This window comes from Delphinapterus leucas, chromosome 6 (genome assembly GCF_059928025.1).
Source record: "Delphinapterus leucas isolate spDelLeu-1000000601 "Yukka" chromosome 6, BTC_Dleu_Yukka2, whole genome shotgun sequence".
NCBI classification, from domain to species: Eukaryota; Metazoa; Chordata; class Mammalia; order Artiodactyla; family Monodontidae; genus Delphinapterus; species Delphinapterus leucas.
The window spans coordinates 88,833,194-88,857,648 of NC_143134.1; the positions used below are offsets into that span (position 1 = coordinate 88,833,194).

At 41.8% G+C, this 24,455-nt stretch overlaps 1 protein-coding gene across 6 annotated transcripts in view; it reads right to left on the bottom strand.

Annotated features, from left to right (window-relative positions):
• Positions 1-24,455, bottom strand: part of GNE (glucosamine (UDP-N-acetyl)-2-epimerase/N-acetylmannosamine kinase) — a 53,029-nt gene that overhangs the window by 8,913 nt on the left and 19,661 nt on the right. For 3 of the 6 annotated variants that reach the window (XM_089913393.1, XM_089913395.1, XM_089913394.1), the window contains 9 exons: positions 21,132-21,284; positions 18,566-18,778; positions 16,097-16,184; positions 15,162-15,372; positions 12,182-12,311; positions 11,592-11,813; positions 8,988-9,170; positions 6,193-6,384; positions 3,559-5,748 (listed from right to left, as the gene is read on the bottom strand). In XM_089913393.1, coding sequence (XP_089769519.1) covers positions 5,513-5,748; positions 6,193-6,384; positions 8,988-9,170; positions 11,592-11,813; positions 12,182-12,311; positions 15,162-15,372; positions 16,097-16,184; positions 18,566-18,778; positions 21,132-21,284 — 1,628 coding nt within the window. In that variant the 3' untranslated portion in view covers positions 3,559-5,512. Of the gene's footprint in view, positions 1-681; positions 5,749-6,192; positions 6,385-8,987; positions 9,171-11,591; positions 11,814-12,181; positions 12,312-15,161; positions 15,373-16,096; positions 16,185-18,565; positions 18,779-21,131; positions 21,285-21,956; positions 22,630-24,455 lie in introns of those variants that run through there. The other 3 variants (XM_089913396.1, XR_016393590.1, XM_022600280.3) reach the window with 3 other exon arrangements.

The following is a 24,455-nucleotide window of genomic DNA, read 5'->3' on the forward strand; positions in this document are numbered from 1 at the left end:
GAGTTTCTATTGTCTATAGTAGGAGTCTGTGGAAGTTTCCATTGAAAAGGGAGTTCCTTGGCTAAAAGTTAACCCCTTATTGCCCACCAAAGATAGAGCTTTGAATCCCCACACCACCCTAGACATTTTCTCTGTCCCTGTCCCGTAGGATCTTGGATAGTATATTTCAGCAGGGGTCTCTCTGGGAAATAAAGCTAGTGAGACCCTTACTCCTCTGGATTCAGCCAGTAAACCTGAGTCAGGATGGCATGACTGTGGCTGGCCCCATTAACTCGGAATCCCTGTAGCACACATTGGGATCTGTGCCATCCTTAGCACTTTGCTAATATTTCTGTTGTCAAGTCCTTCATCTAGACCTTGCTGGCCAGTACAGCAGCCACAGGTGGCTATTTAAGTCAATCAGAATTAAAAATACAATTCTAGCCCCTAGCTCCATTTCATATGCTCTGTGGCCACATGTAGTTAGGTAGCATTCAGATTGCACAGGGCAGATTATAGAACATTTACATCATCATAGAATGTTCTGGACCACACTGGTCCACACAATAGGTGCCTGTAGGAGACTGTGTTCCATTCAGGCATCAACACATTCATTATTTGCTCTCAGAACCTGTCACATTTTAGGTGATGGTTCGAGTGACTGATAAAGCTGTATTTCAGAAATCTGCTACTAATGGTTACCTGATACTAGTCCAAGTTGGAGATTGATGTAATGCCACATTCAGGAGGTGGAGCAGGGGTAGGTCTTGCCATTGCCGAGAAGGAAAGTCCACCATCTCTCCTATGGTAATTATGTCTGGAAGGGAGAGGAACATTTACTTTTCTGCCTACCTTCCCCTCTCCAAGCGTCTTAGTTGGGCATTCCTTGATCTGGCCCGCATTTCTGGCCTCTTCGCTATTCCTCCCCTTTAGCCACCTCTGCTTGTAATCAAGCAATCACTTGCTGTTGTTCACCAACCATTAGTTGCTTCTGGGCCTTGCTAATGCCCTTGAAAATGTTGAAATCTGGTTTAAGAACTCGCTGAAAGGCCACGTCCGTAATGCCTTTCCTTTCCCCTGAGCTCCCATGGCCCTCTACGTGCAACAGCTTACCTTTTGATATTGTCTTGGTGTCATTTGGACTTGTCTTGCCTCCCACACAGGATGGGCTTCTTGAGGGTGGATGTGGCCGTTAATCAGATGTCAGTAAAGTCTGACTTTCTCGAAATCAATCAAGAGGTGACTGGATAATATGACAAAAGTAATGCTATATGCATCCAAGGCTAGGTTGTAAAAGGCAACACAGCTTACGGCTGGTTTGTTGGACCACACAAGCTGGTAGTCCTTGAGCCACCATGTAAAAAGTTCTACAATCCTGAAGCCACCATGCTATGAGGAAGCCCAAATCAACCAACGTGGAGAGACCTGGAAACTACAAGCAAAGAGAGATGCATGGCCAGCCCTATTCCAACCTCCTGTTCCAGCTCCAGCCACTGTCTAACTGCACGTGCATCTGATGCCCTGAGTCAGAATTGCCAGGGAGAGCCTTTCCAAAATTCCTGACCCACAGAAACCATGAGAGAAAGTGATCACCGTGTAAGCCTCTTAAGTTTTGAGGTGGCAGTAGTAGCTTTGGATTGTTTCTAATGCCTACATTACTCACATGGGGCTTCATAAAAAGGAAGGAGTTGGTTCAGAAACTCAGTGAGTGCTCAGTATTTAGTTTCAAACCTCTTTCTTGGGACCACTTTGATTTTTATGTCAAATTTTAAATGGATTCAACATAGTATTGGAAGTACTAGCCAGAGCGCTTAGGCAAGAAAAGAATAAAAGGCATCCACGTTGGAAAGGAAGAAATAAAACTGTCACTATTTGCAGATGACATGATTTTATATATAAAAAACCCTAAAGACTCCACCAAAAAAACTGTTACTAATAACTACTAATAAATGAATTACGTTGTAAGATACAAAATTAGTATACAGAAATTTGTTGCATTTCTGTACACTAATGAACTATCAGAAAGAGAAGACGACAGTCCCGTTTACAATTACATCAAAAAGAATAAAACACCTAGCAATAAGTATAACCAAGGAGGTGAAAAAACTGTACACTGAAAAGTATCAGACACCGATGAAAGAAACTAAAGACAAACAGACCCCAAGCTCATGGATTGGAAAAATTAATAAACTCAAAATGGATTAAAGACTGGACTATAAGGCCCGAAACCATAAAAATCGTAGAAGACATAGGCAGTATAAGCTCCCTGACATCAGTCTTGTGATGATTTTTTTGGATTTGATGCCAAAAGCAAAGGCAACAAGAGCAAAAATAACTGGGACTACATTCAAACTAAAAAGCTTCTACACAGCAAAAGAAACCATCGACAAAACGAAAAGACAGCCTACTAAAAGGGAGAAAATATTGCAAATCATACATACAGTGAAGGGTTCATATCCAAAATATGTGAAGAATTCATACAACTCAATAGCATAAAAACAATCCAATTTAAAAACAAGAGGATTTGAATAGACATTTATCCAAAGAAGCCAAACAGCTGGCCAATGGGTAAATGAAAAGGTGCTCAACATCACTAATCACCAGGGAAAATGAAAATCAAAACCACAATGAGATACCACCTCACATTTCTTAGAATAGCTGTTATCAAAAAGACAAATAAGTGTTGGAGAGGAGGTGGAGAAAGGGAACCCTTGTGCACTGCTGGTGGGAATGTAAACTGGTGCAGCCACTATGGAAAACAGAATGGAGGTTCCTCAAAAAATTATAATGAAACTCCCATATGATCCAGCAATTCCAGTTCTGGGTATTTATCTGAAGAAAACACAAACATTAACTCAAAAAGATATATGCACTCTTACATGCAGCATTATTTACATAGCCAAGGTAATGGAAACAACCTAAGTGTCCATCAATGGATGAATGGATAAATAAAATGTGTAAATATGTATGACAGAATAGTATTCCGCCATTAGAAAAAAAATGAAATCTTGCCATTTGTGAAACATGGCTAGACCTTGAGGGCATTATGCTAAGTGAAATAAATCAGACTGAGAAAGACAAATACCGTATGATCTCACATATATGTAGAATGTTAAAAAAACAAAACAAAACCAAGCTCATAGAGAACAGATTGGTGGTTGCCACAGGTGGGGGGTTGGGAGGTGGGGAGTGGGTGAAGAGGGTCAAAAGGTACAAACTTCCAGTTATAAGTCATGGGGATGTAATGTACAGCATGGAGACTATAGTTGACAATACTATATGGCATATTTGAAAGTTGCTATGAAAGTAGATCTTAACAAGGGAAAAAAGCTCTTAACTATGTATTGTGACGATATTAGCTAGACAGTGTGGTGATCATTTTGCAGTATATATATTTTAAAGTTATATAACAATGCTTTCTATTAACAAAGTTTTTTGGTGGGGTGGTTGTTAAATCAATATTAAATGCCTTAAAGAAGTTAAATGACCTTCAGAAAGTAAGGAGCACAACAAATATCTTTTGGGAAGGGGAATGCTTTTAGCTAATGAGCTAATTAAAAACAAAACAAAATACAAAAATGGCAGGATTTCCACAAGGAAATACATTTATTTTTTTAGAATTTGGCTCAGAACAGTAAAATAAAAATATTTACATTAAAATAAATTAAGACGTGATCATTTAGCTATATGTAATAATTATGTTGGAATATATTAGCCTTTCCATGAATTTAATAAAAACTAAGATTTGGGTTCAGATTCAATACCATCCTTCCAAATATTTGGTATGAAACTTGGTAGCAGTGCAACTGTCTGGTGTATACAGTGGTTGTAGGTTTTGTCAAAGAACAGCTGATGCCCCTTCATGGTATACCGACCCGCCCCAGACACTGATGGCCAAGCCAACTAGCTTCCTTCCCAGAAATCAACCAGGACCTGGAGATTATTTCAGAGCTGACAGAGTTCTAAGAATCAGCCAACCTATCTTTTCACATTAACCCACCAGGAAGGAAGTAATTCAAATGCAAACTTGATTCCTTCATTTTATATGTGAACACAGAAATAATGTTGTAGAAACCTTCAGGTTTTCCTAAAATAATAAACAACCTGAAAAACATATGCATGTCCTTTTTTAGGTCATCTAAAAGTACCCATAAAAACCTGTCACTAGACCAAATACTGTACTGGCAAAATTTCCACAGCATACAGGAATATTTTATTAAATTCACCACTGAGAGATAGTGTCAAGGATGAATCGATTCATTTGCCAATGAGATATTCTTGTCAAAGCTCTTGGTAGCCTGGAATAAATTAGAATATATTTGCACTTTGGAAGTTTTTGATATGAAGAGAGGTTTGTGTGGCTTAGCAGAAAAAACACAGAGGGACCCGGGTCAAACCCTGTCTTTAAGACTCATTAGCCACGCGGCTTTAGGCACACCACTTGACTTAGTTTGGGGTTCTATAAAATGGGAATTAAAACACCTACCTTACTGGTTGTGAGAATTTAGAATAATGCATATGAAGCACCAAGTTCAGAGCCTGGCACACAGTAGGCACTTAATAAATGGTGGCTATCAGTATTTCTTCCAGGTTGAAATTAATAGCAAGAACCTTGGCCTGTGTTATCTTGACACCAATTCGAGCGTGGAATCTTATTTAGCCAGAATCCAGATTCACAGATGTGGGCTCTAGGTATGACACACAACAAACACTGCCTTAATCAACACTCCAGGGTCATATTCAACATAGTATGAAAAGCTGTTGAAGGGAGAGGTGTCTGCTTGTCAGTAGCAACGATCCTTCTGGGATGGTTAATCTTTCAGAGGCTGTAAGTCCTATTGGCTTCTCAGCTGGCTTTAAGAAGATAAGGACAAGGTCACTAAGGCCACTGTAATTCAGATCCCTGATCTAAAGTTGCTCAAGATTCTGAGAGAGTAATAGCAAATAACATCTTTCAACAAGTAATGTTTGGGGGTGAGAGATACGTACACCTGATGTCCTGATCGTGGCCATGGTTTCATAGGTATATATATGTCAAAACTCAACCAAATTGTGCACTTTAAAAAATACCTCAATAAAACTGCTTTTAAAAGGTTTACTTAAGCCCTTCATGGTGAGATTTCCTTCTGTTCCCTGACTGGATCCCTTTCTGTGTTCTGAACTTAGGGTCAGAGGAGGAAGGATTAATAATCCAAACTCCAGTATCAAGGTCACACCCCAAGCAAGGCCTGCAGGTCTAAGTGGTACATCTAGTAAGCAGAGTCCTAAGGCTTCCTCGGCTACTACTGTAGCTCCTTTTGGCACAGAAGATTGTGACAAGGTTTGAGCTGAAATGACCCCACAAGGAGCAGCATCTACAAAAACGGGTTGGGAAAAGTGACTCTGGAAGAGACTAAAAGCAAAAACTCTGCCAAAGTCGCCTGCCAAATAAATTGAAATACCAAATTTGCCTTTTAAGAAATGCTCATCTAGAAGACAACCTGATTCTGCCAAGGAGCTCTTGAATCTCGGTCCACCTCCACTCTTCGGAGGACTAGTAGATCCTGCGAGTCGTGTAGTCCAGAACCATGCTGGCCGCGCCGAGCAGGGCGGGTTCCACCAAATTCGAAACCACCACGTCCACGTCCTGAACCGAGGACAAGGCTTGCTGGCGGATGACGTCTTTGACAGTGTGGATATAGTGACTGGCTAGGACTCCAGAGAGGATCACAAGGGAAGGATTCATAGTGTGGAGGATGTTCACAACCGCAAGACCCAACGCTGTTCCAGCTACAGGAAAACAAAAATTAAAAACAAGTTTTCGGGGAGAGAGCCAAATCCAAAGTCAAAGAGGAAAGTGGAAAAGAGCACCAGCCAGGAATAGTTCGTTCACACTACCTCATGGAAGCAGTACTTTTAAAGCTGTTTATATGATTTATCCTTAATATGAAAAAATGATTATGTGATACTTTGAAATGAAAAGAGCTGGATATAAAACTGTACATATACTATACTATATGATCTCAACTATGTAAAAAAAATAGACTGGAAGGAAATGTTAATAGTTGATATCTCTGAACAGTAAAACTAAAAGATACTTTTTCTTACTCTCCTGTATTTCTCTAAATTTCCAGAAAATGAACAAGTAGTTTTTTCATAGTTGTAAAACAAAACAAAAACCTGTTTAAAAAGGCAACGCTGCCAAATACCTTGAACAGTAAGTAGGAAAATTACCTCTGCACTGGTCCTGAGGGCTGGGCGTTTGTCGGAGCCCTGGGCTGTCAGAGCTGCCCAGACCTGCGTGCTCACCTGTTCTCAAGATGCTCTGGGCCTTTGCATTGCCAAGTTTCGCAGCTTGGATGAGATGGAGTGCGCCCACAGCTTCGTCTTTTGGCACTGACATCCCTTCCACCAAGAGCTGGTCTTCTGTTTGAGCAGAGGTGAGAAGGAGAAGCAGTCATTCATGAGCTTTGGAAGGCCAAGCTCATAATTATGCCTGTGGGCGGTAAGCCTCCAAGTGGGAAGATGATAATCTCTTTTCACATTTGCAAAGCTTTTTATCATTCGTAAATATCCATATACATTTGCCAGAGGGCTTTGCTGCCTGCTTATACATCATCCAGAACTTCTCTAACTGGAAATCCTCAACTCTGACCAGAGCCTCCTTCACTTCCCCCTTCCATATTAAACAATCTTGAAGTGTTTGTTTCCCCCAAATTACCAGAACTCCTCTGCATTCCTCTCCTTCCTCATCTATGCCAGATGCAAGGCTGCATTATTTGCCAGTGACCCACAGTGGCAGGAAGGCACAGCACCTCAGAAACGGACAGACCTGGGTTCAGCTGTCAGCTCTACCACCACAGGCTGCACTACCCTGCCCGTGTCACCTCCACGTGTTGCTCTTCTAAGACTGGGGTAATGATACCTACCCTAGCAGGATTCCTTTAGGGATTAAATGAGAAAATGGACTTAAGTACTCAAGTTAAGTGCTGGCCAGAGTAAATGCTAAATGAATGGTAGATATTTCTGTAGTTACCTGTAGTCCTTGACTTTCTGCCCCTCACACTGCCAGCCACCAACCCAGATCAAACTCCTTCCTCATCTGCTATTACTTGGGCTCTGATGGGAGAAAATCCCAACCAAGCAGACAGTTACCTAGACACCAAGCGGTGGTCTCCTATCTTCCAGGGGCCCTCACAGCTGCTCTGGCCACTCTCTCCCATTCCTGTTCATTGCCCTTCTCAGCCTTCATCTCCTCAGACCGTCTATCCCAGCTCCCGCTACCAAGAGATTTCCCCATTTCTGACCTCTCAGATAAAGGATGCCTCCAGGTAGAACTCCCTTACTCCTCTGCCCCTGCTTATAAACAGGTCTGTGTTCCCACATCCCGCTGCTCTCCCTCTCTCGCCCCTCCACCAGGGCTTCACAGCTCATCTCTCCCTCCCTCCCCAGGGGCCTTTTTGTAAGGGCTCCTCCACCCTTCCCCTCCTGCGTTCTCAACCCTCACTTCTGCTCCTACTCAGGGTAGTTAGGCTTCTGCTCCCCACTTGACTGAACTTCTTTAAGATATGCATTTACCCCCATGGGGGCAAAAACTGGTTCTTGTGGGCAAAAAAATTCTTACTCTTTTTATACAGACAGTAACAAACAACAGATAAACAATGTATCTGTGGTATTAAAGTTTCATGGGGTTGAATGACTAGGAAAAATTGTCTAAACATTTAGGCTCCTTAGTGGGGGGGTGATGATAAAAATGAGACTGAAAAATAAACACTGTTTTCAGGGCTTCAAATGATGTCCTTCCTCAGGGTCAAAGCCAATGAACTTTCTGGTTTCCTCTTACTCAGCACTTGACACTACTCCCTGAAACACTCCCTTTTTGGTTCCTGTGACTTTACCCTTTCCTGGTTTTCCTCCCTGCCCTCAAGTGCTGACATTTCACAGGATTCCACCCTGGACTCTCATCTCACTGCAAGTCTCATTCACAGGTTTAATGGCCACCTCAATGCCCATGATTCCAAATCCTGGCTTCAGTCCTGTCCCCTCTCCTGAGCATCAGACCCCTGCAGCCAGCTGCCTCCTGCACACTCCCACCTGCATGTCCCACTGGTTCCCAACTGTCAGCTTCTGCCAAGCCCTGTTCCTCCTCTCATGTCCCCACCCCCAAAGGTGTCCACCCAGAAAACTGGAAGTCACTCTAGAACTGTCCCCCTTAAAGCCAGCCTCCATTCAACTACCATTTTCCCGCTAGAAAAAAAAAGTGTGGTGAAGAATCTAAAATTTGGATCTATGTCTTTTCCCTAAAATTTTTCAGTGGTTTTTCCATTAGCTGCTGGTCCTGGCTTACCTCTTGCTACACTATACCCTGCCTTGCCCTTATGCACCAACACCACTGTTTCCTATGCTTGGAAATGCTCCCTGGCTCATCCAAACTTGCCTCAATAATTCTATTTACCCTCTTGACTCTCAACTCCCAGGACAGCACCCTAACGCTCCCTTCCCTGTATGGAGAGGGCGGGGAGGGAACACTGGTGTCCTTCCTATATGCATCTATGTTCCTTGGCCATCGTTCTTATTGCACTTGACACACCAGGTTGTAATGATATTAAATGACTCCCTCTTGAATTAGACTAGAAACCATCCTGACATTTATAACATGTCCAGAAATAGGTGTAATTCAAATAAACCTCTCAGAGTTGAAAAACTGTAATATATTCATCCATTTAATTCTCCATTAAAATCTCTAAGTACCCAACCTGTGCTAAGGGCTGAGAAGGCAAAAATGAAAGACATCTCCCCTGCTATCCTGGAGCTCAAGACCCCGGCCCTCCCAGTGCTGGAGAGGAAGGGTATTAATATGGGTCAGGACCAAGAAGACTTTGAGCTGCAGTATGTGGAGCCCTGATTTTCCTCTAGGGAGTGAAAAGGTTAAAAGTTCTGGTGTCAGCGTTCAGCTCTCTTTGGAATATCTACTTTGAAGTACTTGTCTACCATTTGGCTATTTAATTCCTCAGGTGAAAGAAACCGACCATCATGTAGCTTTTTTGCTTCCCTCTGCAAGGCCATTCCAGAGGCATATGCTTCAATACACCCATGGCTTCCACAGGAACAGTCAGGCCCATCCAGGGACACCACAATGTGGCCAAGCTCCGCAGCGCAGAAGGAGCTGCCATGGATCAGTTCATGCTGATGGATGATCCCCCCGCCAATTCCTATAGTGAGAGACGACAATCACTGAAGTGGCTCTGCACCTGAAACAGAAAACTGTGCTATGGCAATGCGTCCTGTTTAGCAAAGCTTTGGAATGTGAGGTTCTATATGGTGCCTACTTTCCTAGATAGCTGAAACTTACTAAGTACCAAAGCTTTACCTGGAATCATTTTGTATGGAAATATTTTTAGCTGATCCTCCAATGCCCTGTGTTGCATCTGCTTGGCTCACTATGATTTCAACTTGGTTCTCACCAAGGCCTTCTCCAACACTCAAGTAAGAGCCTAGTAGCCATGCACACACAGTTGCCCAGAAGCAACTGTCAACCAAGGAGAGACAGTAGCCAGCAGATTAAGTGGACAACTCTGGGTAGTATTCTGCAGGCTTTCTGGGAGGTTCTGGTAGATTTCAACCCCCACTGTCCTCAAGGCAACTTTGATAATACATCCTCTAATGGCTCCCCTGCTCTGTCCCACTCTTCCCACTCCCTCACTCCTGCTTCTCAGAATCACCTCCAAAATAAAATACCCACACTGAACTCCTTGTCTCAGGCTCCGCTGTGGGAGAAACCCAAGATAAGACAATCTTTCTGAAAGGTTTCATACCCCACCTGCTTTTTTTTTTTTTTTTTTTTTTTTTTTTTTTTTTTTTTGCAGTACGCGGGCCTCTCTCACTGTTGTGGCCTCTCCCGTTGCGGAGCACAGGCTCCGGACGCACAGGCCCAGCGGCCATGGCTCATGGGCCCAGCCGCTCCATGGCATGTGGGATCTTCCCGGACCGGGGCACGAACCCGCGTCCCCTGCATCGGCAGGCGGACTCTCAACCACTGTGCCACCAGGGAAGCCCCCACCTGCTTTCTTAAACAGAGAATATGAAACATCGTTTTGCCCCTTCATAATGCCACCATGTCTAAAAATCTATGATTCAATAATTATGAATATTGATGAGTACTTTTTGTTATGGAGTTGAGGAGCTAGTAAGGGGTAAAGGGCGTTTTGCTTTAATAGGGTCTGCATTTTAGAGTTGTCCTGCCATCTCTTACTTCTTGTGGCACCTACTCATGAACCCTCACTCCTCTAATTTGCAGGTTATTACTGCTCTGAACTAGGAAATGATATCCAAGCTTGCTAAAACTGTGTCCGAGACTAAGAGAAGTGCATGAGCTCAGCATTAGGGAGGTAGTATAATGTGGAGTTTAAGAGCACACACGGTTTTATACATATTAGGATAGCGCAGGGAACTCCACTGTACAGTAGAAACTAACACAACATTGTAAAACAGCTATACCCTAATTAAAAACAAAAAAAAGAGCACGCACGGTTTGAAGTTAGGCATATGTGGGACCAAGTGCTGCCTCGAACACTGACTACCTGAGCCCGTCTTCTCATTGAAAAAAAAAATTGGCTTCCCTGGTGGCGCAGTGGTTGAGAGTCCGCCTGCCGATGTAGGGGACATGGGTTCGTGCCCCGGTCTGGGAAGATCCCACGTGCCGCGGAGCGGCTGGGCCCGTGAGCCATGGCCGCTGAGCCTGCGCGTCCGGAGTCTGCTCCGCAACAGGAGAGGCCACAACAGTGAGAGGCCAGCGTACCGCAAAACAAAACAAAACAAAACAAATTGGGACATCACCAAAAGTGGTAGAGTAGGGAACTCCAAAAGCCCATCCCTTCACTAAAGCAATGAACAAACTGGCAAAAACTGTCAGAATTGAGTTTTTTGGAACTCTGGAAACTAACCAAAACTTTACAACAACCAGGGGAACAATTAATCAAGAAAAAACCGGCTGAATCTTAGTAAGAGATTTCTGGCATTTTCTGGTCCCATCACGCCCACCCCTCACCCCCCAGCTTGGCGATGGCCTAGAATAATAGCCTACATTGCCAGTACAGATGGCAATACTGGAGAGAGCAGAATGAACCTTCTTCTCAAAAAATTGTGGTGGTTTGTTTTGACCTGCTTGGTGGCTCCCGGAGGACCAGCTCAAAGGGCTTGCCTTTATCTCACCTACCCCAGAACTTCCCCAGGGCTGAGGGGGCTATCCAGGGGGCACTCATCAAAAACATTTAAAGGCAAAATATAGTTTTATTAGTCTCTACTGCCTAGGGCAATGGACAACAGTTGTGACAAACAATATACTAACCAAAGAGGGTAGGAGGAAATCCTGGAGAATGAGCAATGAGAAGCTTTGGGGAATAAGGGCTTTGAATAGCTCAGATGATTCCTGGGAATTTAGAAGGCCACATGCATGCACAGGGCGGGGCACATGCTCAGAAAAGACCTGGGCGGGCCCTCACTCTCACCTTCAGGCTCTACTTAAGCAGGAAGTGAAGGTGAAAGCTGACTTGTAAACTGCCTGGCTGAGTGGTAAAGGCACGTGCCCCAACACACACCCTAGCTCCTGAAGCAGCCGTCTCTACTCCTCTTACCTGTGCCTGTGATAAGTGTCACAAAGTTTTCAAGGCCCTTTCCTTGGCCAAATTTCCTTTCTGCAAGGGCAGCACAGTTGCCATCATTGTCTACCCATACGGGGAGATGCAAAGTGTCAGACAGGGGGGTCCTGAGATCCACAGAGTTCCACTCTTGAATCAGTTTGGTTGAATGCAGCACAATTCCTTCCCGAGGATTTACACGGCCACCTGTGGAAATGCCTGAGCTCCACCACAAACACAAGGAAAATGATTCTAATGAGCAATCTCAGAAAAGTGTGCTGACTTTCTGGGCTTGGAACACTAATTCACCCAAGATCTCCTAAAACAAACATTACCAAGGACTGCAAGGAAATGTAAGGCAGTTCTGAGCTAAATCTGTGGCTCCCCATAGATTGACAGTTCCATCAATGCTTCTCTCACAATGTTTGTTGGGGTCCCAGGAAGGCCCCATGCTTGGGGCCCACAGACAGGACCTGGAGCCATCTACACACAGGGCAGACAGTGACCTGATGTTCCATCATGCATCAGAACTCAGCAAACTGTACATTAAAATGAACATTGCTTAGGTATGTAATTTACAATCTCACCTACTCCCAAAATTCTGCAGTTCAGTTTTACAGCTTCTGCTGCAGCTTCTACACACATCTGTAGGATTAAATTAATCCTCTCTTCATAGGTTTTAGGATTGAACTGAGTATACTTCTTAACTATTTCACCCTAAAAGAGAAAAAAACAGATCTGTCTCATGGGTCTCAGCTAAGGAGCATACACTGAATCTTTGACCTTTTTCACAATAAATCAGACATTACTCTAGGACAGTACTGCAGAGTCAGATGTGACTGCTGGGGAAGGGATCCACTATCTGGCTTGGGCCAGCCCTGGGATACACTCAGGTAGTTTCCTGGGAAGACAACCTAGCATATGGCCGTTGAAGCAATGACAACTCCACAGCCAACCAGATGGGCCCTCTCTTAAACATAAGGTGAATGTTGGCTAATCTGAATCGTCATTAAAAGGTCATTTTTAACTCTCTCAGGTTGACAAAATTTCCTTGTTTAAATACTGAAGCAACTAAATACATATCCTAAGTCATTAAGCTTTAATCGTCTGCTGTAACTGAAGTCAGTAATGTATGGAACCATGATATTGAAATTACTGTGCTTAGTGAAGTCGGTAATGGTGTGGAACCATGATATTGAAGTTACTGTGCTTAATGAAGTCGGTAATGGTATGGAACCATGATATTGAAGTTACTGTGCTTAGTGGTATGTTTTAATACCAATCAGGGACAGTCCCTCCTAATTCTTGTTTTTAAATTTCTTTGCTCTTCTCACTTGTGTATTATTTTAAGTAAATTTCAGAATAATGTGGTTAAACTTTAAAAAACCTCACTGAAATATTGACTAGAATTACATTAAACTCATAATTCAATTTGGAAAGTGCTGACATTTAAAAAAATACTCAGCACTCCTAACCAGGATATTTTTCAAGCCTTTATATTTTAAAGTTTTTAGATTTTCTTTTTATAGATCACATAGTTTTCTGGTTTAGGAAACCAGAAAACTTTATTTTATAAGTTCTGTTGTTCTAAATAGGATCACTTTTTCCACTCTTCTGTTATTAATGGATTTTTATCCATTTACAAGGCTTAAAGCTGTCACTAATGACTGTCATTAAAAATAAACCTAGTTGTGCTTCTCCGCCTTCACTGTGCATCAGAATCACCTGGGCAGCTTTGAACAAATATTGATGCCTAGTCCCTCCCCCCAGACACTGGCATCTAACTAGTCTGGGGTGGGAGCCAGGCATCCATATATTTTTTAAAGCTTCCAGGTAACACTAATGTGCAGTCAGGGTTGACAAATACTCACCTACAGAAAAACTCAAATCTTTACCTACAATTTCATATAAGTAAAAAGTTGATATTTATATATTTATATCTAGCCATTTTACTCAATTGTGTTATTAATTCTACAAGCTTGTTGGTTTATTCATATTGTCTATAAATAACATGTTTTGTTTTACCCTGTCCACAATCGCCATTTTTGCTATTTGTTCCTTTATTCCCTTCCTAACTTTGAGAATTATGTTAAATGGTGCAGAAAACATCCTTCTTTTCCACTTGATTTTAATAGGAATGCCTCTAGAAATGCCACTACAGAGGGTGTTCGCCATTGATATGGAATATATCATCTTTTTTTTTTTTTTTTTTTTTTGCGGTACGCGGGCCTCTCACTGTTGTGGCCTCTCCCGTTGCGGAGCACAGGCTCCGGAAGCGCTGGCTCAGTGGCCATGGCTCACGGGCCCAGCCGCTTCGCGACATGTGGGATCTTCCCGGACCGGGGCATGAACCCGCGTCCCCTGCATCGGCTGGCGGACTCTCAACCACTGCGCCACCAGGGAAGCCCAGAATATATCATCTTTATGTTAAGAAAATATCTTTCTATTAATACTTTTTAAAGAGTATTTATAAAGGAGGCCTTTGTCTTCACTAAAATTATGTTTTGTTTTGCTTTTATTTGATCTAAACAACTTTGTGTTTAAAATCCTCTGTATTTCTCATGGATTCCTGAAACTTCACACATCTACAATGCTTCAAACAAAGATTTTTCTGTTAGGTTTATTCTTCCTTGTTAAGTCATCAGAGATTTTTTTTTTTTTTTTTTTTTTTGCGGTACACGGGCCTCTCACTGTTGTGGCCTCTCCCGTTGCGGAGCACAGGCTCCGGACGCGCAGGCTCAGCGGCCATGGCTCACAGCTGCTCTGCGGCATGTGGGATCTTCCCGGACCCGGGCACGAACCCATGTCCCCTGCATCGACAGGCGGACTCTCAACCACTGCGCCACCAGGGAAGCCCCAGAGATCATTTTAACATGGACAGTTTGGTGTTTTATAAAGGTTCTGTCAACACTGTGGTGATGGTTTGGTTAAGAGATTGAAGGTATGCTGTATGCAACTGAAATCATGATCTAGAGGAGAAGCGATTCCCCTCACCATTTGCAGACGCCCTCCCCTGGGTAGTGAGAGTAATCAACATACTCCATGCTACAAGCTGTTACCAAGTATAGAATTTCAGGTCTCCTGGGTGGCAGATGCTCTCTCTGATGCCTAATGGGTCTCCCATTGTCAACTCAAGTCTACTAACTTGGATTCCCTGAGAACTTTACTTCTTTAAAATGTTAGTGAGGGCTTCCCTGGTGGCGCAGTGGTTGAGAGTCCGCCTGCCGATGCAGGGGACACGGGTTCGTGCCCCGGTCCAGGAAGATCCCACATGGCGCGGAGTGGGTGGGCCCGTGAGCCATGGCCGCTGAGTCTGCGCATCCGGAGCCTGTGCTCCGCAACGGGAGAGGCCACAACAGTGAGAGGCCCGCGTACCAGAAAAAAAAAAAAAAATGTTAGTGATTAGTAAAATAGTGAGACACACATTGTAATGGAACCAAAAGTCAATACTGTGGGCAAATGATTACAAGCTCTTGTGTATGTTTCTAGTCCTACCTTCCAACCACACTTTTTAAAAATCAACTACTCGTATGGGATATAAAGTTAAAACCTTAGGAGTTATTTTACCTTCATGCTGACTATTGCAACTCGGAGGTTCGTCCCACCAAGATCAACAGCCAAGGCACTTAGAGTTTCAAGAATATGGTCAATATCTTGGGAGATGTTATCCTTCACAGGAGGAAAACAGAATTTCTTTTGTAGTGGCTCTTGAAGATCAATAGATTTGAGAAACTTCAAAATCCTCGGAACAGCATTTCCATCCCCATATATCTTGGAACTGCAGTGTCCAAAAAGTCAATTAAATTGTACACATTAAATTATATTGAGGACATAGTATTATTGGAATCTGAAATTTCGGGTAATAAATAGTTTGAGCTTCTTCTTTTAAAATAACAACATCTGGATCTCTTCAGCCACACTGTAACTAAATACCTTCATATTATCAACAGAATATCTAAAACCATTGTTGATTGCAATACAACTTTCCTCCTGAGATATCATTAACAAATTGCCTGTAAGATCAAAGAAAAATTATCTTTGTTAAGCCAATTTCAGAATATATCATAGTTTGGGACAGTAAAAAAATTTTTTTTGCTTTTTTGGTTTTCATCTTTACTTTTGTAGGGAAAAAATTATTTTCAGAAAAAAAGAATCACATAAAGGAAAATCTGATTAATTTGAAACAGAAAGGATAGTCTAAATTAAAATGCTGAACTATACTATTTTTAAAGAAAATCGTTACATTACTTTCTAATACTTACAGAAATTCAAAATAGGCTAAAGCAGTAGTTCCTAGCAGAAGTGCTGTATTAACTGAGACAAATTATTCTCCACTGGAACCCTTGGTAGAGTAACAGGGGGTAGATTAGCAAGCCCTGTCTCACCAGCAGATAGGGACCTCTAAGGATGCAGAGAGCGAGCACCATTAGGGTGACTACACAGCTTGAAAATGGTGCCCAAAACAGCTCCTGTTTTAAATCACTTTAAAAGTACACACTCACCAAGGGTACTGTTTACCAAACTGAAGGTGCAGCGCTTGCAATATTTTGTCTTGGGTATCAGCATCCCGGACGTGAAGGACATTCTCCCCTAGGTAAATCCAGTGCCGTATAGTGATTCGGAAGTGGGAGAAACCAAAGAATATAGAAATGAGCAGTGTGTCGTGCTCATAAGTAGCCCTATAACCCAGAAGGCTTCAAACAAGTCTTCTATTAGAGAGACGAACTTTTCTACTTTATACCTTTTAAAGCACTCTCAGCAAGATCTCCATATATCAGATACTTAAGGGGCCGTAGGTTCCTTTATTCCCAAAGAGAATAAATCAAGCTCTTGTCCGTTTATTGGAACAAATAAGGTAATTAACCCAGTATCCACTTGCCACTCATCTGTTCATCCAGCATGTCCACTCTTTCCATCTGCCCTACCTTCCACCTACTCAGCCAGTTGTGGGATCAACTGGTCAGGCCAGGTTGCCAGTTAGTCAACTGGCCAGTCAGCTGTTGATGCAGTCAATTCCTTTCCATACATTTTCTGACCAATTTGAGGGAGTAAATACAGTGACAATGACATGTTTTTTCAGTAGACTTGGCTATGAAGAGGAGAAAAGCAAAAGGGTGGTGGCTGGGGAGAGGTTGTTTTGTACTGTTTTGTTTTGAAGATACCAGAGACTTAGGCATGTTTAAATGCCGAGGAGGCTAAAGATACATGGAAGAGAAACGTCCTTGAGAAGCCAAGAGGGGTGGGGATTTAGAACACAGGTAGAAGGCAGAGCAGTGGACAGGAAGGGGTGACCCCACACCCTCCAATGTAAAGAAGGTAAGAAGGAAAGGATAGAGGGGCATGTGTTTGTGTAAGTGTGGTGGCAGAAAGGACAGACTGCCTTTTTTTTTTTGAGAAATCTTTTTTTTAAATAAATTTATTTTTGGCTGCATTGTGTCTTTGTTGCTGCACGCGGGCTTTCTCTAGTTGAGGTGAGTGGGGGCTGCTCTTCATTGCGGTGCGCAGGCTTCTCATTGTGGTGGCTTCTCTTGTTGTGGAGCACAGGCTCTAGGCGTGCAGGCTTCAGCAGTTGTGGCATGCAGGCTCAGTAGTTGTGGCTCGCGGGCTCTAGAGCACAGGCTCAGTAGTTGTGGTGCACGGGCTTAGTTGCTCTGCGGCATGTGGGATCTTCCTGGACCAGGGATCGAACCCGTGTCCCCTGCCTTGGCAGGTGGATTCTTAACCACTGCGCCACCAGGGAAGTCCCAGGACAGACTGCTTTTGATAGAAGACCCTGGTACCAAATCCAATGTTCACATCTTATTTGAACTCTCAGCATCATTCAACACCATCTCCTTGAAACCCTTTCTTTTCTGGGCTTTAATAATATCACACTCCCGGTTTTCTGGCAGTTCCTTTTCAGTCTTCCCTCCTGGCCCTTCCCTCCTCATCAGAAGGGCTCCAGAGTTTGGTCCTAGGCTCCATTCTCTTCCCTATTTACATGTTCCCCCTGGGTAATCTCATTTCATCCCTTGGTTTTAAATACCATTTCTGGCACAGTGCGTCATTATCCTCAATATCCTTTGTACAGTAGCAGAATTTTTAGCTTGGCATCTAATCACCCAGCTAAAGGGTATATGTATTCTTCAGCTACCCTTGCAGCTGGATGTGGCCATGTGATGACATTCTGATAGGATGTATGAAGAAATACTTGCAACTTCCAAGTTGTGCTTTTAGAGGGAAGGACATCTTCCCCTCTCCTCCTTTCCCAGTGGCTAAAATGTGCACTTGACAGCAAGAGATGGAGCAACCATCAAGAATATAGATGGAGGCTAAGTCTCTGATGACTTACCAGTGAGAAACAAAGAAAATCTAACTTATTTGAGGCACTATTATTTTGGGTCTCTCTGTTACAGCAGCTGAACTGATATCCTAACTAAACACCATCTATACGCCATCACTCTCAAATTTGTATCTTCAACTTCAACTCTCCCTGGAACAACATAGCTGCCAACCTGCCATCTCCACTCATATCTAATAGGCATCTCAAACTTAACATGGCCATCAGAGAACTCTTAATTCTACCCACTCCCAAATTATTCCATCCTCAGGGTACTCCATATCAGGAAAGAATACCCCCACTACTCAAACCAAAAGTGTAAGAGTTATTGTTGATTCCCTTCTTCATTTTACTGGGCACAGGAAAACGAAAGACTGGCATTCATATAACACATTCAACCACATTCTCTCTTAAACACAGCCATCAAAGACCATAATTAACTAAGAAACTCTTAGCTCTGATATTACAAAGACAATAAAAAATTTGGTAATCATTGTGTGCTACCTATAGGTTTCAGGCTACAATTGGTCATTAACCTCATTCACTCACTTATTGATAAACACATATGCCGGCACTGATACGTGCATACTTTATAATAACTCATACAACTGTATTAAGCTTAGTCAGTTGAAATATAAGCAAAGGTAAATACCTGTTTCTCTTCCAATCTGACGTGTTCCTAGGTTGATCACAGGTGTTCCAAAAGCTCCAACCTCTCGTACCCCACAGCTGCTGTTCCCAATCATACAACCAGCATGGGCAACCAGCTGTATAAACTGGTCAAATGGGACATGTTTAACTGCACGAAAATTGGGATGATGCTCAATGCCCTTCTTCCGCATCACTCGAACCATTTCTTTGCTCCCTGTGAAAATGAAAAGAACCAACTGTTAAATGGTTTACGAGATAAAGGAACAATTTTCATTGGCAAGTATAGCCCCACTTAAATATCCCCTATAAAAACTCATAACAGTTATTAGGGAAATAGTCCTTTTAATTACTGATCTTTTCATGAATGATGAACATCCAAAACATCTGGTCAGCCCTCTGTTTCAACTCGTCTAGAAACTTTAAACAGCAGCAGTGGGTCTCTTCAAACAGCACTCCACAAAGCAAATACTAACACCCCAGTAAAAGCTCTTACCTTACCAATTGAGAGGCTCAAGACAGGCCAACAGTCTCTATCTCTTAAGCCAGGAGTTCCTAAATGGAAAGGTCTTGGGCTCCACATACCAAGCCGATCAGAGGGCCTCTTCCTCAGCTATGCTCACATCTACATTAAGGACAGCTCAATGGGACAGCAAGCACTCCCACTTACGTGGACTAAACAAGCTCTAAGCAAATACAGACAGATTCTGATACTGTGGCTGATATTTTACTTTACATGCATGACTTTGTTTTGAAAAGTTACAGATGTATGAGGGGGAGACGATATTCAGTGTCCCTCTGCTTGCCTCTCTACTCACCCTTTCCTAGTGGCTGTGACCAAGGTGGGCAAGGAGGCTAATCTGATCAGTTACAAGGCAGGACGACGACCACACTGTGTCCACTGGTGTGCAGGAGCCGCGAATTTAACAGAAGCTGGGCATGCATGTGTTCTCCTTTTAACTTTCTCCATGGCAAGGCAGGCAACAGACTCAGGGGCTAACTCCTTAGAGCAGGCCCGGCCACTTCTCTCCTGCCAGAACATGCCAGTCATTACCTAGAACTCGTGTAGTGCAGGGCACACCAGAAGCTGCTACTATTCCAAGGTTCAGATTTGGGTTCAACTGAAGGCTTCTCTTTGGCCCTATACGACAGGCACTAAACCTGTTTTCCAGAAAAGCCTACATTAGGGAATGGGGCACTAAGTCAGATAATGAGAAAGTGATGCCTTGATTCTTATTTCCCTCTTGTTCCTTGTGTATATTTTATCCAAAACCCTGTGAAAAGGAGAGGCGAGTGGCAGACATGATTTAGGCATTCCTGGGACCCTTTCCTTTCATAGGGGTAAAACATCTCAAATTCTAAAGTATATACAATAAGGAAGGTATATTACAAACAGAATATCACTGACAATGAATACTGAAGAAGAGATATAATTACATTATAAATATTTATGCAAAAATTTAAGGGATTAGAAAAGAATAAATATTAAGGTTTTTGAAATATTGAGACATAACCTGGATGAAATCTGGGTTGGGGGTCTTAAAGTTTTTTTTCCTACTAACACCCTATTTTGTTCCCCCTAACGGAAAAGATTATTCAAGACACACTAAGGGAAGGATTCTTTCAGTGTAAGATGGTGACATCTTGGCACTGCAGAGAAGGGATCCTGCCTCCTTTACCAAAAAATGCCTAAGAGCTCAGCAATGAGTGGTATCAGCTAATAATAACCAGTATCTGAAAATCCCTCAGTATCAGGCCCTGCTCTGGCATTTCCCATTTATATATCCCTACCATTAACCTAAGGTCTTACTAGCACTGGTTCCATCCACCAGTAGGTGATCAATCAGGTTAGGCTTAAGGATCAACTGGTTGGGAGCTAGAGATCGAAATTGCTTAAGCTCAAGATTAAATTAAGGTATAGCTAACATAAATAAGAGAACAAGAAATAAAAATAATGGCTATTTTACTGCAGTCAGTAGGATCATTACTTTCCTAGAGACACTCTTTCAGCTTCTAAGGTTTATATCTCTTGGCTATTGCATTTTTTTTAACATCTTTATTGGAGTATAATTGCTTTACAATGGTGTGTTAGTTTCTGCTTTATAACAAATCAGCTATACATATACATATATCCCCATTATCTCCTCCCTCTTGTGTCTCCCTCCCTAGAGTCTGTCATACAGAGTGAAGTGAGTCAGAAAGAGAAAAACAAATACCATATGCTAACACACATATATGGAATCTAAAAAAAAAAAAATGGTTTTGGCTATTGCATTTTCTCGTTGATGGAAACTGGAGGGAAGAGACTAAACATGAAACTAGAATGGAGATTTGAGGTTTTTTTTAAGTATTTCTTTCTTTCCTATTAAGTTTCTACTAGACTTAATAATATCACAAACTCCTCAATCTACTGCAAAATCGGTAATCCTTTGAAAATCAGAATGCATTTCAGAATAGAATGGCCTTCAATGATAAGATGAGCAAGATAGGAAGGTCGGTCAAAAGAAGACATAATAGAAACATAAAACTGGAAAGGTAGGTGGCATACTTTCATTTTCAAGTTAAATTACCTGCATCAATATTTGGAAACAGAACTAGGGTCCGCTTGTTAAATGAGATAAGTGCATCCAATGTTAGTTCAAACATTTTTAGGGAATGCTTAATGTCCGTGGTCACAGGGTGCTGTAGTGCAACAATGTAATCTTTAGATTTTACATCATCACCTGTTTAAAGAAAAATCAAACCACATTGCTTCATTAGTTAAGAATCTTAAAGGAGGAAGAAGCAAATTCTAAAAAGCAAGACCCCAAAGTCTATGTTTTAAAATTCTGAGGAAAAAACAATTTGTCACATTCTAAGCAGGGCATCCAAATTCGGATCAAAGGATAAGAACTTACAGCAACAAGTCCAAGGATTCTTCAGGGAACTTAACGTTTTACAAAGGTGCTTGCTACCACAAACAAAATATATAATTTTAAATAGTAGACACTAGACTTCATTGTCTTAAAATTCACAATATTTCAAAGCGTTAGAAAAATGTGACTCTTCCCAATTTCTAACTAGTGTTTCTAATGAATTATCAGCAATATTAATGAGTAATAATGTGTTGCAAATCAGGGCATTTAGAGATTGATTGAGCATGAAATAAATTTCGTATAATGCATAGGCATTTCCCCACTATCGCCCACCAGATTCAACAAACCACCAGTGTTTCTAACTCTGTTCAAAGGCCTAGAAAGGCTTCACCCATCCCCAGGCTGGGATCCCAAGGACAGTTCCTCAGCAAAAATGTAAAGTGTAAAAGATTTGGATGGACAGTGCCATGCCAAATAACACAAAGAATTCTGCAACAGGGCCTATATTATCCTATAAAACTGAAGATGAGCTCTACTCACTTATTTTTTTGTTTTGTTGTATTTTTCTACTCTTTTTTTTTTTTTTTTTTTTGTTGCGGTACGTGGGCCTCTCACTGTCGTGGCCTCTCCCGTTGCGGAGCACAGGCTCCGGACGCACAGGCTCAGCGGCCATGGCTCACGGGCCCAGCCGCTCCGTGGCATGTGGGATCTTCCCGGAACGGGGCACGAACCTGTGTCCCCTGCATCGGCAGGCGGACTCTCAACCACTGCGCCACCAGGGAAGCCCCCTACTCACTTATTTTTAATGAAAGAATATATTTATTTGTGATATTAATTTTAATGATCAACTTTATCATGAATTATGTTTATCATTAATCCAAATTCAATCAGTAGCAGTTACTTTTTAAAATTTATTAATTTTTTTTTTTTTGCGGTACATGGGCCTCTCACTGTTGTGGCCTCTCCCGTTGCGGAGCACAGGCTCCGGACGCACAGGATCAGCAGCCATGGCTCACGGGCCCAGCCACTCCACGGCATGTGGGATCTTCCCGGACCGGGGCACAAACCCGTGTCCCCTGCATCGGCAGGCGGACTCTCAACCACTGTGCCACCAGGGAAGCCCAGCAGTTACTTTTCATGATTTAATGGTAACAGAAATTTTTTACTAAGAATCTTCAGTAGTATTTGATTTAAAAGACTACAGGCTCCAAAATTTTATTTTAAAAAATGACTGGTCCCATATCATGTTCTAAACTGGGGGTGGGGTGGGGATATAATTACTAAATTTTTGTTCAAAGTAGTAAAAAAGAACAGTGAAAAAAGAAAACACAGAGCGATGAGCTGGAGCTACCCATCCCTGGCAATAATACATTTTGTGCAAAGCCTGCACCTGGTCCTCGATGTATGACTTCTGACATTTATCTGCCTTTGTCTCCATAACTCAGCAGCTTCAGCCCTTCCACACAACCGTTTCCATTACGGTACCATTACTTGGTTTTGGGTCAAAAAGTTCTATATTTACTGTGGTATTTCTTTCAGTATTAGGAATGTAACATGTCTTTTTAACTTTGCTAATATTTTTATTAGGACTGTTATTTATTAATGTTCTGGTTACAAAGCTGCATGTTCTGAGTGGCTTACCCAATACTATTTTTCTTATAAGCAGAAGGATGATGTCAGAAATTGCAGGTTGAGAAGCAGGTACAGGCTTTGCACAAAAGGTATTATTGCCAGGGACAGGTGGCTTTGGCTCAATGTCTTTTTCCCCCCCACTGGTTTTTAAAAAAAAAATCTAGTTTTTGCTATTTCGTCATTCTTCTTTTCACAAACTGCTTAAAAGGTTCCAAAGAGAACCTTAAGCCCTACAAGTACAATTTTGCTGTATTCTGCTTTATAAGGGTTATTTTCTATTCATTACAAGTTTTTCAGAAATACAAAGTTTTTCAGAAGACATAGTGAGCTAACACTATAATCAGAACAGAATGCAAGAATGTTTACTTAGAAGCATGCAAAAAGGGGAGATTGAAGAGACAGAAGCCTGTTCCATCAGCATTATCTTGACAGGTTCCCTGATAGCTATGAATCTGTCCAAGGATAAGAAATACATAGAATGGATTAACTTACTTATATAGTAGAAAAACCCAATTTATTTCCTGTTCTAATGTGATCTGGATTTAAAATATACACAATCACTTTGATTACACAATCACCAAATTAATTTACTATTAACTTCATTATTCAACAGATCTACCTCTTCACAGAGGAAAGTCCTAAATACCTAAATAGACGATTAGTCCTGATTGGCCCTCTAAATAGTACTCTCACTGTAAATTAACTAATAGACATTGTTTGTAAACCTATTTTCTTTGCCTCTGAGTAGCAAAAATAATTTCCAGGAATCTAGATCATTGATCATTGAAGATTTCAGACCTTAAGGCTTACTTACAGAGGTAACAATCTCTAATGGTACAACTATGACTTCTGCTTTTTAATAATAATCATAATCCCTTATAACTGCTTTCAACATCCATTATCTCATCTGAGTATTCCAACAAGCCCATAAGAAAGGCATTAAGATTAAAAATAACAATTTGTTTCATTGAGCTAAAAAGCAAAATAAAGGAAAAAAAACCCTTAATTCTACTAACCAGAAGTGAATATTATAAATGACTTGGTGCACATACTTACCGACCTTTCTACCTTACTGTTTTTATAAAAATGTATCATTATACGTATAATTTTATAGCTTGCTTTTTATTCCTTTTTGATATATCAGGATCGGTCCCTGTAACTAATATTCACCTATAACATTATATTTAATGGATTAAAAGCATTCCATTGTATAAAAATAGCACAGATTTAAAAAATTCAATCCATTAAGTCTATTTTATAGAAAAGGTGAGTCTCAGAGAGGTGAAGTCATACCATAGGGCGAGATCTATGAACTAAAAACCTTGGCCTTCTGATTGCTAATGGAACATTCTACCCACAGTAGCTTCCAAAGGACTGAAGCATACCCAAACTTTCGGACAAAAGCAA